This window comes from Montipora foliosa, chromosome 9, assembly GCF_036669935.1.
Source record: "Montipora foliosa isolate CH-2021 chromosome 9, ASM3666993v2, whole genome shotgun sequence".
Classification (NCBI taxonomy): Eukaryota; Metazoa; Cnidaria; class Anthozoa; order Scleractinia; family Acroporidae; genus Montipora; species Montipora foliosa.
Window position 1 is genome coordinate 29,632,771 of NC_090877.1, and position 18,904 is coordinate 29,651,674.

At 39.0% G+C, this 18,904-nt stretch overlaps 1 protein-coding gene across 1 annotated transcript; it reads left to right on the top strand.

Annotated features, from left to right (window-relative positions):
• Positions 1–8,122: 8,122 nt before the first annotated feature.
• Positions 8,123–9,055, top strand: LOC137971690 (uncharacterized). Its single transcript, XM_068818470.1, has 4 exons — positions 8,123–8,290; positions 8,389–8,519; positions 8,635–8,844; positions 8,929–9,055. Exons 1-4 carry the CDS (start codon positions 8,123–8,125, stop codon positions 9,053–9,055), a joined length of 636 nt encoding a protein of 211 aa, XP_068674571.1.
• The last annotated feature ends 9,849 nt before the right edge of the window (positions 9,056–18,904 follow it).

Consider the following 18,904-nt stretch of genomic DNA (forward strand, 5'->3'; position numbering starts at 1 on the left):
ACCCGGCATAATTGTTAAGGTGTCGTCCATATACCGGCAATAGAATTCAGGCATTTTTCCATTGAGATCTAATTGTTCTTCAATAGAGCACAAACACGTTAGCAATCAGAGGCCCTAGGGGGGATCCTATGGCAACACTATCGAACTGTTCATAGAGTGTTCCTTCGAACTGAAAAAGTTGATCCTTTGTAGCGATGTTAAGGAGGTCTGTGAGATCTTGTCTGCTGATATTTAGGTTGTATTGAGAATCAAACCAGTTGTAGTTTTTGTGATGTATCGGTTTTATGATGAAGCACCCACACGAACGTTGTGAGGAACATAACTTTACTTCGTCTAGCGCCAAGAAACATTTCACTATTAAAACGATTGTTTGCCTGATAATACATGCATTATGCACTTTAAAGTCTTAAGAAAATGTAAGACTCAACATGACTGTTTAATTTATGAAAAGCCGCTGATCAATGAGCTTAGGTTCAAAACCAATGCCACAGGGACGGAGCAGATCACAAATCCAGAGAATCTTTTCCTAGAAAGGACTCATTAGATTCAAAATCCAGATTTGGATTTGCCAAAACACAAAATCCGCTTTTTAAATCAAAAATCTGTTTTGGATTCCCTGAAAGGAACGCACCCTTAATCAATTTCTTCTTGGGGCGATCAAAATACATACAAAGAGAGGCAAATGCTTTTCACGGTAGACCCACACTAAAAGACAGAGTGTCAGCTTCGAAATGGGTCGAACTGAACGAAACTGATCGTGTTCATTGCCATTTTGTGTATATAGTTCTGTTCGAGTTTGATATTGTCGGTGGAGACTGTGATCAGCTCTTTAGAAAATAATTGTGATGTAGTTTGAAAGGCCGTAAAGTTAAATTTGATTCTCAATGATAATAAAGACTTGATTCCAAAGGAGAAATATGTGTCTTGATATGCAAAAGTGCATTTACTTTAGTTGTGATTTGCATGTGCATCGACACAGACGTCATCCACAACCAACCAGAACTAAAAAGAAAAGGCCAAGACGTCTATTTTGTAAAAGCAGTAAAAGGAGGAAACTTGCTGGAAGATATTTGGTTAACAATGTACCAAGGTCATCCACATTTCATCATATTACTAGGAGATTACTTGCTCGTGAACACAAGTATAGGAGCTACCTCAGGTATGCATTTAAATCTCTAAGCAACACGTATGTAGCACCTTTCCAAAAGCATGGATGAACAGGTAAATGCAAAATGAAAATTAAATTCCGTACAGAAATCAGGAATACCTGGTACAATTTATAAAAAGAATGCTGTTGTTTCGTTTTCTCAGAAACGAAATTGGGTTAACAAGAAACCAGTGATTCTAAAGCTAGCAATTGCCATGGTTCACATGTAACACATGTAATAGAACTTTCACAGAAAACAGAATTGGAATGTTATGCAGGGGTATGTATTTGAAAGTAAAATGAGAAGTATTGTGGAAATAGACAAGTAATCTGTCCTTCTCTTTAAAGAGGCTGGGTCACGCAATTTTAGGCAATTTCAGCACTGATCGAATGGTCATAGAATTAACTAAAATATCAAAATAACTGTTCAAAACTATAGAAGAACTCTAACAAAACACAGGGAAGCCAAGAAGGGACATGGATGGACAAAACTGGAGAGGATTGAAATGGATTGAATTTGGGTAAATTTGAAAAACGTCGGCCCACCTTTTTTCAAATTTATATCAGTCTATATCAAAAGGTCATTTACACAGCTGGAAAATCACTCTCAGTTGTTATGTGACCGTGATTTTGCAAATGAAAGACCCTTGCTCTGCCAAAAAAAGAGCTCATAATTAACAAAATAATGGTCAATGAATAAAATTGACATCTGACAATCAGTTTGAAAAACAAACAAGGTCACGCTGTTCTGTCATCCCTTGGTACATCTCTGCAATAGCTCAGATAACATGCCTTTATCTATTTTAGTGCATGAATAGGTATCCTTCAAGTTATTACATTGTAAAATATTTCTCAAGAAGTCAAATCAATCACAGACCGAGAGATCCACACTACAGTATTTTGTATTTTCTCCTGCCCTTATCATTCTGGAAACGAATCACTTTCTCTTTTTGTTGTGTTTCCTCAGAAACAAAACATATCTCTTTTGAATGCAGGGTGAACTATTTACACAGTGAGGTAGAGTGGCCAATCAAAACAGTGTTTCTAATTCAAAATCTAATCATCTGTGAAATGTAAAAACAAACTTATGAACATGTGACCCTGAAGTACCACAAGTCATAATGCCGACAAACAAAAAGTGAAGGAAAGGGGTCATAAATTTGAAGTTTTGACTATAGATTAAAGTGATATATTATTGAAAAATCTAAAGCTGTCTCTCTTTGTGTTAATGAGTAACGTAATCAGTTTTCGCATTGGTGAGTCGTAGTAATAACTTGGGTTAACCAGAAATCAATTATTTTAAGGCTAGGAATGGTACCTGCCTACAATCCTGGCCAAAAAGTTACGGGACAGAACACAAAATGGCTCAGGCAGTGCACATTTTTACTCTACACATCAATAACCAGTCTCCATAACCTTAATCAAGCTCTCATTGTCATTTGCAGAATCCCGCCTCCCCCTCGCAATGTAGATACAGCAACTGGGATCCTTTGGACTGTGCATAAACACAGCAGCGTAACAGCATTGCGAGGGGGAGGGGGAATAGAGAAAGTTTGAGATAAATGAAGCAAATTGTCCCATTATTTTTGGGCAGGATTGTCTGAAACCAATTTATAAGTCTACAACTAATGAAGTGGATGTGTTTCGGGTAAATTCACTGTTCTATTTTTTCCAGGAGGGCGTCAAAAACGTGACTTTTAAATGCATTCTTTTTCTATCTGTGACCTGTGTGTTTAGTTCGCAGAAAAAAATTCAGTTACACTTACTTACAGTGAATTTTTACTCAGTGCCGCATATTTTTATGCTGCGTTTGTTAATACAATTGAAAGTCATCGCAGCCATGCAGAGAGCAATGGAATTGTTTTCAGGGAAGTATGGACATGCGTGTTCTCATGACATAGCAAATGAATGTGAGATTTCTAAATCTTCCACTGCCAGAATATGCTGGCGAGAGTGAACAATGTTACTGAAAATTCATCAACTAAGCTAACTTGTTGGAGGGGGAGACCAAGAAAAGTAAGTGATCACATGGTGCGAAAGCTACTGCGCACATTGAGAGACATGCAAATCACAAATGTTCACATAACCGTGAAAAAGGTGGTAGAAAAGAGTGTGCTGTCTCTTGAAGTAGCAAGTAGAAGGACAATTTCGTGTTATCAGAACGACGAAGGCCATAGCTACTTCAAGCGAGAAAAAAGGGGCTGTTGAGCAAAAACAATCAAAAGGTGTGGTTACAATTTGCTATAGAAACGAAACGCAAGGTGAGACAAAATCCAGATTTCTGGACAAATGATGCATTTTTTCTTGATGGAGTCTCTTTCATCAGTAAATATAACCCACAGAGCAGTGCCTCCTGCAATAAATCTCCTGTATGGCGACGAAAGGGAGAAGGCCTTAAGTTTACTTCAAAGGCTTCCAAGAAGTAAGCAGGTGGCAGGAGCTTGCATGTCCTTGTTGCTACCGCTTATGGTAAGGGAGTGATATTGAAAGGTTCTTACGAAAAAAAGTGAGTGGGAAATTTTTTGTCCTTTTCATACGCAGTCATTTTAACTTGCACAAACAGGGCCGAAAACGAATGGAAGAAGATTGTTTGTAATGGACAACGATCCCTTACAATAAAGCAAGCCTGCTGAAAAGCTCTTGAAGCTATAGAAGCTGAACTTTTAAGGATCCCTGCACGCTCACCTGATGTGGACTGTATAGAAAATGTATTTCACCTTGTGAAACACTTTTTAGAGGAAGAAGCAATGCTCTTAATATTACAAAGCAATGTTTCAAGGAATTAAAACAGCGTGTGTTTACAGCTTTTGATAGTATTCCAGTAGCCGTGATAGATAACATCATGCTAAGCATGAGTAAGAGAATAGAAGCAATTCTTACCTGTAAAGCCCACAGAACCAAATATTAGTGAGAACGAAAAAGCAAATAAAGCAAAATTTCTTTTTCTTCTTCAACTTTCAAACGTCACAGTTATTGGAAAATGAGGCAAAAGTGCTCTCTGTCTATAAATAAAGTGCTACAAGTTGATAACCATACATGGTCTGTGACTGATGTATGTGTTACGTCACACCAAAGTCATAAAACCCAAATAAAAGGAACAAAAATATGACTGTTACGCCTTGTTACAATGATGTCATTCTCCACTTTGCATTTAAAAAAAACATAGGGTTTAACTAACGATGATTTTTGATACATGGCGCACTCACCTTAAAGAAAAGTTATGTAAAGCTAACAAATGCTTATATGTCATCAGATGCCTGTGAAAAGAAGGTTGTAGCCAAGTAGAGGTAGACCATTTATTCTCATCCATAGTTCTACCTAATATTAATTATGCTTTATCTGTGTATGGGTCCTCTGAATCAGAGCTAACTACAGCCCAGCAGTTTTTAGACCGATGTTTTAAACGTAGATACACATCCAAGAAATTAGAGATAGGTGAATTACTTAAAGTGCAAGATCACAGAATCTGTAGGAAGGTTTCTAGTATCCCGAACCACCCTCTTAGAGCGAATTTCCCCGAGACCAAGACTATACAAGATACAATTTAAGGAATAAATCTCCCGCAATGCCCGCCATTAACACGGAACGTTTTAATAATACATTCTTTAACAGAATTGTCCTTAAGTATAATGTAGCTTTGTAAATAGTGTACTTTTCACATTGGATTTTTGCAATTATTTTTATTTACAGTACTGTGCAAAAGTAATGATAGCGAATTTCGATGAAGTTCTACGAAATTCTACGTAAATCTGCGAAATTTCGAGGAGAACGAATTTTCGGCGAAATTTCGCTGGCCTCTATTGTTTCACCATTAACGAAATTTCATGCACATGTGCGAAATTTTACGTGGCAAATTCGCTGAAGGTGGCAAAATTCGTTGGAAATTTCGTTAGTGGGAGCGAAATTTCGTTCGAAATTTCGCAAGTGGGTGGGAAATTTCAAACGAAATTTCCAACACTTTGTTTCTGTGAGCGAAATTTCGAACGAAAATCTCGTTTGGAGACAAAATTTCGTTCGCCATTTGTGGTCATTACACGAGGGTCACAAAATGCAGAATGCAAACTGAGGAAAAAAAAAAAAAACAGTTCACTGATGGCAGTCCGTGTTGAAAGACATCGATAGTCATGCAGTCCTTTTCCCGCGATTTTAATAAAAAGGAATTATTGTAAAATAAGCGGGTGTCATTGCTGAGTATTAATTGTTTATTTTTCCTGCAGTTTGGTCTCGCATTTACAGATAACAAATTTTTATTAGTGAACCACACTTCAATTTGACAATTAATTAATTTCCAAAGCGTTCCGAAGACCTTGTGGAAAAAAATCATATCTCCGGTTATATTTAACACAAATTGTTCATTCAAACAGTAAAATGCTCTTTCTTTAGCCATATAATTTTTTATCAAAGTTTCTATGGCGCGCTGCTCACGTTTAGTTATTTTCTACTTCAAGGAAAAATTCTTTGTTTCGCACGCGTCGGCAAGTCACTTGCGAGATGTTTATTTCCAAAGCGTTCCGAAGACCTTGCGGAAAAAATCATATATCCGGTTATATTTGACACAAATTGTTCATTCAAACAGTAAAATGCTCTTTCTTTAGCCATATAATTGTTTATCAAAGTTTCTATGGCGCGCTGCTCACGTTTAGTTATTTTTTACTTCAAAGAAAAATTCTTTTGTTTCGAACGCGTCCGCAAGTCACTTGCGAGATGTGTATTTCCAAAGCCTTCCGAAGACCTTGTGGAAAAAATAATATCTCCGGAGTGCCGCGAAATTTCGCTCGAACTTACGCAGATTGCAGCGAAATATCATTCTCGCTCAAACAATAGGACTCGAGAAATATCGTTGAAAAAAAAAAAACTGCGATCTTTTGTGTTCAGACAATATTACCAAAATAAACTGTTCGCTGTAGTTACTAAAACATGGAATGACTTACAACCACCTCAAAAAATTGAACAACCACCTCGACAACATTATTATTTTACGCCGATGTTTCTCGTGGTTGACAATAAGATTCTAGGGGGAGCTGGAGGTTTTATTCAGGTCACGTATTTCATATGCGTGATGTATTGTCATCTCGCTTGTTTAAAGAGGCATTCGATTGTTTGTGAGTGGTTGTTGAATCTTTTGAGGTGGTTGCAGGTCGTTCCATGTTCTCATAACTACGAACTATTCACAGTTAACGACAATTCGAAAACTGCGAAATATGATATGATACATGCGTATTTATGTTCAAGACCTACATCTGTAGGCCAAGATCAGGGCAACCATCACACTACCAACGTCGAAACTTACTGTAGCTCTCTCTGGCAAAACGAAATTTCTTACACATTTTGAAAAAAGATTTGTCTCACCTTTCGAAATTTCGTACGCATTTTGAACGAGATTTTCGTCTCTCCTTTCGAAATTTCGCACACCTCCAGAGCGAAGATTCGGCGAAATTTCGTTAGACTTTCCGAAATTTCGCCAAAGCAAAACGAAATTTCGCACTTCTCCGGAGCAAAATTTCGGTGAAATTTCATTAGACCTTTCGAAATTTCGCTCAACCTACAGGAAATTTCGCATGTCTCCAAAGCAAAAGTTCGACAAAATTTTGGCGAAATTTCGTTGAGAACAAAGCACGAAATTCGACGAAATTCACTATTGTTACTTTGGCACAGTACTGTATATATTGTTATTTAGAGGCACACTGATGTAAATAGCCCACTATTATTATCATATTTTAATGTAACATAAGATATGTAATTTTATCTTTTGAATAATAGACACATTATTATTATTATTATTGTTATTATTATTATTATTATTATTATTATTATCATTGTTAAATTTTACGAGCAAAATATCAGCGAACGAGCAAAATTCTGATACATAATTTGCATAATACTTATAAATGCAACAATTTACCACTAAAATCAAAATCAAATTTTCTACATGGGGGAGAAATAGTATTTGAACATTTTCTGAAAATTAGTGTGAGTTTTTTGCGAACGCTCCAAAACTAGATTGATTATTTTGAGGTTATTTTGCCCCTGCCAACTGCTGATTGACTCTTAGGTTCAAGTCACGCTAGTTTTACCCATTAATCTAAGCTTATTTGAAGGCAAAAACTGACAAGATTCTTTAAATATGATTCTGTTTTAATGAAATTAAACTTCTCGTCAAAAGGAGAGGCCGTTCAATGTGTAATTTCTGCTCTTGAGATCTTGTAGCTTGGAGAATGGCGACTGCGAGCAGATGTGAATATAGGTCTGTTTTCCTGTGACTGTGAAATCACTGAATGACATCAAGAAATCATTCTCACCCTAGCATTCATAAATAAAAGAGCCGAGATAAACTTGGCCAGGCCGGAAAACACTCTAGTGCAATTTGGATCTTTTGTAGCAAGCAGTGTATTTGCTGAACAGCGACGGGGAGTGAACAAACCAAAGTACAGTACCTCCTATTGCATGACCAGGCAATTAAAGGGATACTCTATTCCAGAGTACAAAAAGTAGGCTTAATGCCTACTTGAAACATATTAACCATCAAAAGAGTTTGATTCTTTCTTTCTTCCCCATAAATTAACAAAGCATCTCGCCCGAGATTTGAAATGAAGCACTATGGCCAAAAAGCGGAAATGACATAGAAAGGAGAACCTCGCAAACCTCTTCTGGTAAATTCTCTTAAGATTGCTTCATATATAGGGGTCATTGCGCTTTCCCAATACCCTGATTCGAAATTTTCTCTTTGCTTTTTTGTGACGACATCTATGCCGCATCACTGTATAGCTGGTGGATGTTCTAACACCCGTAAAAACGGGAGCGAGTCTCCATCAATGGCCAGAAGACCCCCACTTTGCAAGACTGTGGACGAATGCTGCCAAAAACACACGGTCTGACTTTTATTCTGATACGAATTCAAGTAGACTTTGCAGTGCTCATTTCACTGAAGATTGCTTTGAGGCACAAACTGTTATCGGTAAGTCTTTAGGTTTGAAGATGAAGAATTCAATTAAAGTCGATGCCGTTCCAACAATTTTTAAAATTGGTCCTCCTCAAACTAAAAAATCAAGACGAGATGGTGACAGCGACAACGACACATTTGATACTTCAGAGGTAGAAAGCAATCCACCTCGAGGGGCATACAGAAAACGAGAAGCTGCACAGGTAAGCTTAGAAACACTTTTATGGTACAGGCGATATCATAACTGAAAATACTAGTTATACGCACTTACTTGTTTGTTGCTTTTGATATATTTTAAAAGATCATCGAAAGTGTAGGAAAGGAAAGTTCGACTTCCAGGAAACAGAAAGAAGATGCAGAAGCAACTGAGGAAAAGAGTGAACCCAAAGTAAAGGAGGCCTCTACACAGATCCAGTCCTCAAAGGAAAACGTGTCTGTACAATTTCGGAGCAAACATAGAAGCAAAGGGAAGTTTCGCCTGAGACGAATGGTCAAGAATGAATATCGATTGAAATAATAGTTTTCTTTGTCTTATTCGTACATGTAGTCAAACCGCCATTGGAAAAAGGACTCAAGGCATTCAGTGTAGTCTACAGAGAGAGTTTTTCACCACTTCCACTCCCTGCCAAAGCGAGGACCAGGAATCAGATCCAGAGGAAGAGATGGAAACCAATGACGATCCATCGTACGTCCCTGACCGAGATGATGAAGTGGAAGAGGATCCCGCTTTTGACGACTTTGACGATCTAAAATACGAGTGAGTTTGACAAAAACACATTTGTGAAAGAGAGACATGATTGCTAAAAAAAACCTCCTAACGGTCTTGTTTTTCGTTTTATAGGAAATCTCCTAAGAATGCCCCTGCTCATCAACAAAACCTGTTTTTGGTTGCAGAATCATCACTTCTTTCTTTATTTCAATTTTGCCCTGTCTGCAATTCAGTTCAACACGAGCTGCAACGAAGATAACACTGGAACAAAAATGCTTGTCTTGCACTCAGGAAATTTTGGGATTCACAACCCTCAGTTGGAGATATCCCTGTGGGGAACATCGTGATGTCCTCTGCAATTCTCTTTGGCGGCAGGAACCCAACGAAATTCGTAACAATTATGCAGCATATGAGAGTTCCTACCATTGCCTACTCAACATTTATGCACCACCAGAGATCATATCTACATCCCACAGTGGAGAGAACATACAGGCAGCCGCAAGCTACCCTGCTAAATGAAATAAAATCCGAAGGGAGAGAGTTATTAGTCGGCGAAGATGGTCGCTGTGACAGCCCTGGCCATTCAGCTAAGTATGGGTCTTGCTCCCTCATGGATCTCAAGCAGACCAAAATCGTAGATTCCCAATTGGTGCAGGTTTGTAAATAATGAACTTTACTAGTGCAGAACAATATCAGCTACTCTCGCCTAGTAATTCAAATTCACAATTTTATGCCGATCCTAATTGTAATGTGAGCTAGGACACATTTTTCTCGTTCTGCACTCAACAGAGTAACGAGGTGAAAAATTCAGCAGCCATGAAAAAGGAGGGACTCGAACGATGTATCAAACACCTAATGGATGAGGGGCAGTCTGTAAACACTCTGGTAACTGACAGGCATGTACAGATCCGAAAGGAGAGAGATGGCCTGCAGTGAAGCACCGGTTGGATGGCTGGCATGTTTATGTACAGCTCTATATGCATGTACACGTGCATGTTGATGTGAAGGAAGCATTAACAAGTGACTTCAATAATCACACTGCATGTCGTAATTATTATTCCAGGTATAAAAAAAAGATTGATGCCCTTGCCTAGAAGAAAGACTGCCCTGTTCTTCAAAAGTGGAAGAAGAGTGTCATTAACCACATGTATTGGTGTGCTGCATCTTGTGAGGATGATGACCCTGACCTAAAGGAAGCAAAGTGGTTGTCTATCACCAACCACATAATGAACAAACTTACAGGACACAAAAATCCACTGTTCCCAAACTGTCTTCATGGCAGGTTGCACGGCTGGGAAAGAAAAAAAAAGTGGCTTAAGCCAGGTACGTATAAATATTACACTGCAGTATCAATTATCTGTCTTGAGTGAGTAAATGCAGTTGAATTTCTTTTATTTTGCAGGCACACCACCTTTTGAGAAACTGACCGAACTTCTGACGAAGATTTCTCTTATAAAGGACGTCAGGACAACACGCCACCTCATCTCTGGAGGCATTCCATTTCGTGCAAAATCATTTTGCTCCAAAACGTCTTGCATTTTCCTATCACGGGATGACAAGCAGATGGTACACAATAGAACAATACAGTTAGCATTAGGCGTCAATAGACAAGTAAAGAGATCCTGCAATGCTCAAAGATTTGTATACACAAGACCTTTGAACGAGCTGTACCAACGTTACGTAAATACAAACTGAATGATAATACCTTTGTAATTTACAATACAAGGCCATGAAAGACAACCATAGCAATAACGTATGCATTGACCTAATTGAAGAATTAACTGAGTTAGGTTGCAGATAGCAATCCTGCACTTTAATGAGAACAGCAATCGAGAAAACGCCACACTAAAAGATGGTTCTGAACGAGTGAACATTGCCTTTCCAAAGTACAAGGAGAACACATGGTCAAAAAGGTTTTAGTCAAATGCACCTACAGTAAGTTTAATTTCTCTCTACAAAACGATTATAGACTAAATGGACTTGCCCTGAAGACAATTATGACCCCTGAGCTTATTCCACTTGTCTTATACTGTATACATGTATCTGTAACACATCTGTTGTTACATTGCTTCATTATCCTTTTGCACAGAATATGTTGCCCATCTCAAGGAAATGGTCATGAGGATTCTCCAGGGACAGGAGAGCAGTGTTTTGGCAAGATCTGCTGCTCCACGTTCATTCGCCCTGACAAGAATACTGCAGTCAGCACAATGAAATCACGATTTAAAGTGATACAATTCTCGCCGATTGTCTGATTGACTTGCTATCTGCGTGGAACATCTGGCACTTTTACACTTAGTAAACCGGTGCAAACACAAAGTAGATTTAATCATTTTATATATTTCATTTAGGAATTAACCCAGGCGTGTAAAAGCACGAGGTAACAACTTGACAATTGTTACGAATGTTTGAATACCAGATTGTGAATGCTGTACATTTAACATTTAAAAAAAAATGCTTAAATGAGGTTTTTTTTTCATGTTTTACTTGTCTGCAAAGCGAAATCCTTAAAAAGAAAAGTCTTCTCAGAGTTCTTGTTAAGTTTTTGCACAGGAGGTAAAAAACCAAAAATAGGAGGTAACTTTGTTACCTGCCCCTGCACGGGCTAGCGAGCTCAAGTCTTAACTTGACGTTCGTAACGATCGCTGTCCCGTGCCAGCGGCTGCTAAATTAATTTAATACTCAGCAAAAGGAAAGAAGGTTATACTATTTCATTGATTTTCACTCACCACCGCTTTTCTGACGCTTCGGTTGAAAACTAAACTCCGAAAGACCTTTCTGGCGTTTTCCACGCGTGGATGCCATGTTGTAAAACGTTTTTAATGGTTATGTGGGGTTTCCCCTGGCCGCGGGAGGAATGGGAGGGAAACATGGCGGACATCGTTTCGAAGGATGAGTTGGCAAAATCAAGCTGGATTGCTTTAATAAATGGTATATTTTCGAAGCGATAACATGTGCCAGATATCTTCACAGGATTAGTTGGAGGGGGAACGCAATATTTTCCCATAAACGCAATGTAATTTCACCTTTGAACAGACGAACATTCGTTGGATAATTTCGGTTAATATTTCAGTGAAACAGCCGGTAACATTTACTTGAACAGCCGGTAAAAATAACCGGTTACCGGCTCTTAACAAGAACCCTGCTTCTTCAATGCCTGGAGGAGGGAAGTGTGCTCGAATACAGCAAACAGCACAAGATGGAAGGACAACTCTAACCTCACGTTTCAAAATCCCCCAGCACCACCTTGCCAGCTGCCTGTAAGCTATGTGAAGGTTTTGCTTATGTTCTGGGCCGTTATAAGAGTTATGGTACTGCTGTTTGTACTGGTACCAAGCCGTCTGCAGTACCCAGTGGTTCAAGCAGACAGAATTAAAACCTGGGTGTTGCATAATGCAAACAAGCGGCTCGGTCAGCCCTTCGTGTTCGACTGCTTTGTTGTTTTTGGCGACCATACAGCCAATTTCGGAGCAACAGATGCACTCTTCTACACGTTGAAGACGTTGGCAATTTCCACAAGTACACCTAAGGTATAGATACAATTAGTCAAAGCAAACTTTCTCATATAGTGCGAAATAAACTTTCACTTGAGGAATTCTGTTAATCGGTCTCAATTGGTTCGGACTGCTCCCATCGCGTCATCTAAAAATGTATTTTAAAATGGGACAAATACCATTTCTCTGTCACAAGAAAGCTTTATTTCTGGTTTTGGTTTATTGACACAATCAACAATTACACCGTCCTAAGTTTGGAATACAACAGCATTTGCTACACATTGCAAATTGAAATTGATCGCTCACCAGTCTGTATTTTGTAGTCGTTCGTATTGTCGTTGTTCAGAATCATTTGAAGACCTGTACCCGAGCTTGCATCACTGTCGTACGGCTCAAATAAGTATGGCTGTGCTCCTTCACAATCAATAAATGAAGGTCCTTCGGCACTTTAATCACTACTATTATCAGAAGAAGAACAATTTCGCGAATCCTCAGACTCCATTGCACATTTTTTAAAGTGAAGTAAACAAGACACTCGAGAAAGGGTTCTTCTTTCTACGTCATCAATCACATGTTTTCAGAAATGTCGTTTTCACTTCTGGTCCTCCAATAAGGAATATTTTTGCTGTTTCTCAGCGATTTTCAGACTTTTCTACTTTTTGTTTTCATAAATTTTATAGTTTTTCCGTATTTATGGTGTTAACACTACCTTTTGAGCAAAAATTGTTTGGAGGGGTAGAGTAACCCTTTAACGATTGTCTCTGTCTAAAAATAAGTGCAAGGGAAACCAAAACACTTGAGGTATAGCAAATTAATTTTCTTGTATAACCAGCTGTCCTATTGACAATCAAGGCCCACATTAGAGTTCATCTGAATGAAGGTCATGATGTGGAAACAGCAAGTCAAATGCTGGATGCTCTGCAATCCTCGCAGGGTGTACCTGGTGTTAAGAGAAGGGCAGCCACTGTCGAAAACATAACCTAAGCTCATATTTAGCCTATTGAGAGGTATTAAGGAAATACAGGATAATACTCGTGAACGGTTCATTTGCATATATCAGCAAAATGCGTACCAGCATCTGCATTATTGTGTTGCTTCATCAAACTTTATGAATTGTATGTTGTTAGTCCACCAGAGTTATTTCAGGTTGCACTAGGACATCAACCAAACAAATGGATCCGTTCCCACACTCAGGGAAGAGAGTAAATCTTATTTTAGATGCGCACAAATCATGTTTTTGCACTATAAACAGTGAAACATGTTCGTTTCAAGAGATTGCTGTTGGGCAATGTGGTTTCAGCAGCAAAGATAAAGCAAAGTCAGTCCAACTCATGTCACTGCTCAACTGCACACGTGATATTGATTAGCACAAATCTACATTTTCCTTCACAGATGTTCTGAATGAAGTCGGCATAATAATCGCAAGAGCACATCTCTTTCCACACCCGAAAAACATGAATCAACTCAAGATATGTCCTCGCCAATGGGAGACAATTGGGAGACACTTGGTATTGGCTGGAAATGCAGCTCAACGCATTGTGCCATCCCATCTCTCCTGTCCGGCCACCAGCAAAGAAGCGGCTTAGTAAACTATGCTCAAAACGGTCCTGAACAATACTGGCTTATTTATTTCCGTTGGATCAGGTGAGCTTCTTAATGATTAAAAAAAAAACTTAAAGTATCAAACCTCACTATTCATGCACGCATATTTACAGGTGTCTGCTCCTGCTGCCGTAAGCGTCTCAGCAAGATCAAACGAGGGGCCCCTGAACAAAAAGTTGAAGAGGTTTCTGTTAGGATGTGTTTTATGAACGTTGTCAGTAGCAGTACGAAAAAGGAAGGAATGATGATTAAAATAAGGCTCATTTTCTCTCTCATGGTTCTCTTTACTTGGAAAATGGAGAGGGGGGGGGGGGGGTTGGAGATGCTGTATGCTGGGAGGATAGTGTGTTTTTACAATGTTGATTGGTCAATACATTCAGCCCAGTCCCTGACCCCCAACCAGTTCATACAGAGATGCGATTCTGATTTACCAAACAACAGGTAGCCCAATACAGTAAAAAAAATATTGACACTGGAATAACGAAATAGGTAGCAAAGGCTTAGACTTCATAGGGACACTTCATGTTGGAGGATCTGGTTGCAGCAGTCAAAACGATTCTAACTAGTTCTCCGACTAATGGTTACCCGAAAACATAAAGTAAATCAGACTAAAATGTTACGTCTTTTGTCTGCATCATTGAGGGGATCTGGGAGCGAGAATGAGTATTTTGTGCTTGCTCGTGAACGACAAAGTACAAACCAGAAATTCTTGAAACAGAGATGACTATTCAGCAATAACTAGCAGAAGTGGAAAACAAAAAAGGCAGCTAATGGCATAAAATAGTAATGTGTACACAACAAGCTCTAATCTAGGACCGGTATAGAATCAGCCTTTGTTATTCAAAATGAAAGCAAAAGCTACAAAGTTGGATTCCACTGGTGACCTCCCCTTATGTCCATCTCCTTTTGTTGTTATACCTGATAAAATAGTCTAATTTTACAGTGGCATTTAGTAAAATCTACATAAGATACCCGTTGTTTTATTCTAAACACAGCAAGCTGAAGTTGGCTCACTATCTGCTGCAGGTGCAGCTGTTAAATCACCACTGCTGGCACAGAGCATGCCAGCACCAGCTGCAAAGGTATCAGAGCAATCTACCGCCTTTGAGACACCTCTTGGTGGCCTCTACTCGCCATCACTAGACTCTTCTTTGGTTTCCCGTGGCTGGGCGAAAAGCATTCTGGATAAAGAAGTATCGCAACTCCAGAAAATGTATGAGTTTCTCAAGATATCAGCCCAGTCAGCTCAATCAACCCAAGTGGATAGGCAGAGGTTAGATCCCCATTTAGGCTAGTACCAAGATAGGGGTGGGAGGGATCCATCACAAGACCACAGTCATAAACAACACAATTCTGATGCAACTGTTTTTGCATCTGCCTTACACAGAAAAATCTTACTACATTGTCACTCTGTTTACCATGATGAATGGATGAGACTTTTAAGACATTATGCACTTTTCCAAAATTAGATGCAGTGAGATGAATTTTTCTTTCTTGAACCAAGTGTTGCTTATTACTACCAGCATTATTACCACTTAAGCACTTTTTGTGTTGATTATCAATGATGAAAATGCTAACAACTGACAAAGGAGGCATGTTTTTCTCCTTCACTTCGTTCTGTTCTGGTTTAACAAGCCTAGTTGTAACTGGATTTCAATTTTCCCAACATGGATTGGAACCATGGCTGCCCTTTGCTGTTACATTCTGAAACTGTGGAGTTCTGTAATATGTTGGACGACTTTTTTTCTTACTCAGAAGAGCCTTCATGTGATTGGCGACGTACGTAATCCTGGTTCTCATGGTTTTGTAGCAAAACGACCATATGCCCTTGCTTTGGATCACCACGCTCTCATCAAGTTACATGCAAAGAGAACAAGGCGTCACGATGGTCAATGGAAAGTTTATTGTTATAAAAGGGCTGATTTTGTGGGTCTGAATGAGACTTTAAAGTCAGATTCCTCCATTAATTCAAGGCTTGAAACGTTCCAAAATATTGTGTTCTCTGCCATCGATCAACGCATGCCACAAACAACACTCCAGGCCTCCATGGATTAGCAATACAATTATGAATTTAATTAGTAAAAAGAAAAAACATTGGAGACACTTGAGAATTACTAGATCAAAGGATTTACATTTAAAATTCAAGGAGCTTAGAAAGAGGACAAAGAAGCTTATTAATTCAAGTTATTAGCAATATTCTCAGTCTCTATCTGAAAACTTTCAGGATAATCCTAAGATATTCTGGTCCTTCCACCCTATGAAGTCCACAACCAAAAGAACTCTTGAGACTGTAAGTAATGAAGACACAAGGTCCAAAGGCTTCATTTCCAAGGTGGAGTTGTTTAAGAGGTTTTTATGATTAATTTACTCCAGATCTGCAGTTGATGATAATCTGCTGAATGTTGACGTTGTCAATCGTTACTTGTTATTTGCACTTAATTGTAAAATTAATCCTTTAGATATAGGGAAAACATAGGTTTAAGAAAGAAGTATGCTTGAACGAATGCCTTGAAATATAGTTTCTTTCACAGAATATCTGATACTTGGAACCAACTGCCAATGGATATTCGTAGTTCTACAAATGTGAATTTAAGGCAACAGCTACGAGATTTTTTATGGAGTCTTGATATTAGCATTAAGGTTCATAATGATGTCCTTGCTACATTTTTTGTATCTTATACATTTGCTTTATAAGTTATTTTCTAGGTGATCTGGTTTTATATAAACTGTAGGATACACGTCTAGGATGCCTTTGCAGATTATCCTTTGACCCATACGTTTATTGTAATCTTCTTTCTTTTTTCTATTCTTTAATCCATATATGCAATAAATAAATAAATAAATAAATAAATAGAAGTCAACAATGAAACCAGAAGTTGCACACAACCAGTGGAATTTGTACGAATTGTAGAAGAGACCACGACCCTGGTGTCATGATGACTCAACAAGTAGAGGAAGCATTTGCTTTGATCAAATACTCGGTGCTGTTAGAGAATGTATTAATGGAAGACCATGGGAGCAAGTGGGCTACACAAAATACCTTTCTGTGTGGCGGGGAGCTCTGCATTGGACAACAGATGCTGAAAGGGACAAGAACTGTCATCCCAAAGAAGCTTAGACCCAGAGTATTATGAGAAATAATGCAGTAAGGTCTGCTCACCAGGAATGGAAAAGGATAAAAGGATGAAAGGGATGCAGAAAAGCATTGCAAGGTCTGTTATGGGTGCCAGCTGACTGGCTGTCCCAACCCACCTGACAATCTAAGGTCAACACACCTACCGACTGAACTTAATGGGATAGTAGACTGCTACTCTGGGTACTATGAAGTTGATGTCCATAGATCCACAACCACACCAAAGATCATCTAAAGCCTCTTAAGAAACATTTCCAAGATATGGCCTACTGGAGAGCCTAAGATCACATGATGGCCCTCAGGTCATCTCAACAGAATTTGCAAACTTAATGGAGAAAGAACTTTTTACACACCACAGAACCACAGCAAAGCGCCCTCTGGCTAATGGTGGGTGGAGCATCAAAACGTGTCAGTTTGGAAGAGAAAGACCTGTAAAAGCATCTGGCAGCTTACCAAATACCACCTCATAATAGATGTCTGCCCAGTTGAGCAACTATTTCGATGTAAGACATGGAAATAGATGCCTGAACTTAGCAATGCACAGTAATGTGACTGGTTTCCATTTTGGAAGCAAGTGAGCCAAAGCAAATATATGTAAATTGATTTGAACACACAAAGTACTGTACTGTTGTTGCAGACATTTAGTTTGAACCAGTATTAAGTTTCATCATCATCATCATCAAGTAGAGTCTCCTCGGGAACCACAAATGGTGGCTTGCCACAACGACCTATCCAGCATGAGTGTTTGAATCTCGCTTGTTGACTGCAGGCCAGTGTCACACTTCAAGGTGTCGATGAAGGTGCTCCGCTGTCCGCCCCGAGAAGCTCCGCCCTGTTGGGGTTACCAGAGGACCAGACTGTGCGCCACAACATCATCGTGACAGATGCAGTGTCCCGCTAGCCACAGTCGTCTCGTTTCGAATCTTTGTTGAAAGCAGTGGAAGGCCTTCGTAAAGCACCTCATTGGGAATCTGGTCTTGCCAGGTGACGTTGAGCACTTGCCTAAGCATGCGTGCAGCAACCGTCAAGTCTTGACTCATCCCGAACCGTTAATGTCCAGGCTTCGCATCCGTAAGTGAGGATAGACTTGTCCGAGGCCACGAAGATCCTCCTTTTTAGGGCGTCCGACATATTTGAGTGCCAGATGTTATTCAGCTTATGTACGGCACGCCAGGCATAAGTTTACATTTTACCTGTTTGTGCTGGTTGCTAATTTAAGGACATCTTCTTTACAGTTTTTTGATGACACAAATTTCTGGGTGCTTGTCTTAGGTATTTCGAACTTATATCCAGAGGAAATTAAAAATTTAAGAAAAATGACACAGCACTTGAGTTTGCAAGACATGGTTTGGGCATTTCAATGTTCATCGACAGTTCATAGATGTTTCCAGGTTTGAGACTATACAAGGTTCACAGTAAGAAATGAGTGTTATAACAAGAGTGATGAAAGAGAATTCCAAACTGACATCGCTTGGGCACCTTTTCAGGTCTGTGAAGTCTTCGAGGACCCATCTGATGCTTACCACGAGTGGAATCTCCTCTTCAGAGAACAATGTCAAAAACATGCACCATAAAGATACGCAGTGACAGCTTGTCTTAGATAACAAAGGAGATCAGAATGATAATGAAGGATTTGGAAGGATTCAAAAGGTAGTGATAGCATGAACACTCAGTATTGCTAGGACCTTTAAAGTCTCCTCTGAATAGAACAATATTAAGATTGTGTTCAGATATTCGTTTTACCACTTAGTATATTGAGTAGTTTGATGACTTTTATGTTCTGAGCTTATGTCTTATGAGGATGATTATTATAACTTTAATGACAGAATTATCTCACCAAAATGTGAGAATCTAATTTGTCAAAATGGAACATATTTGC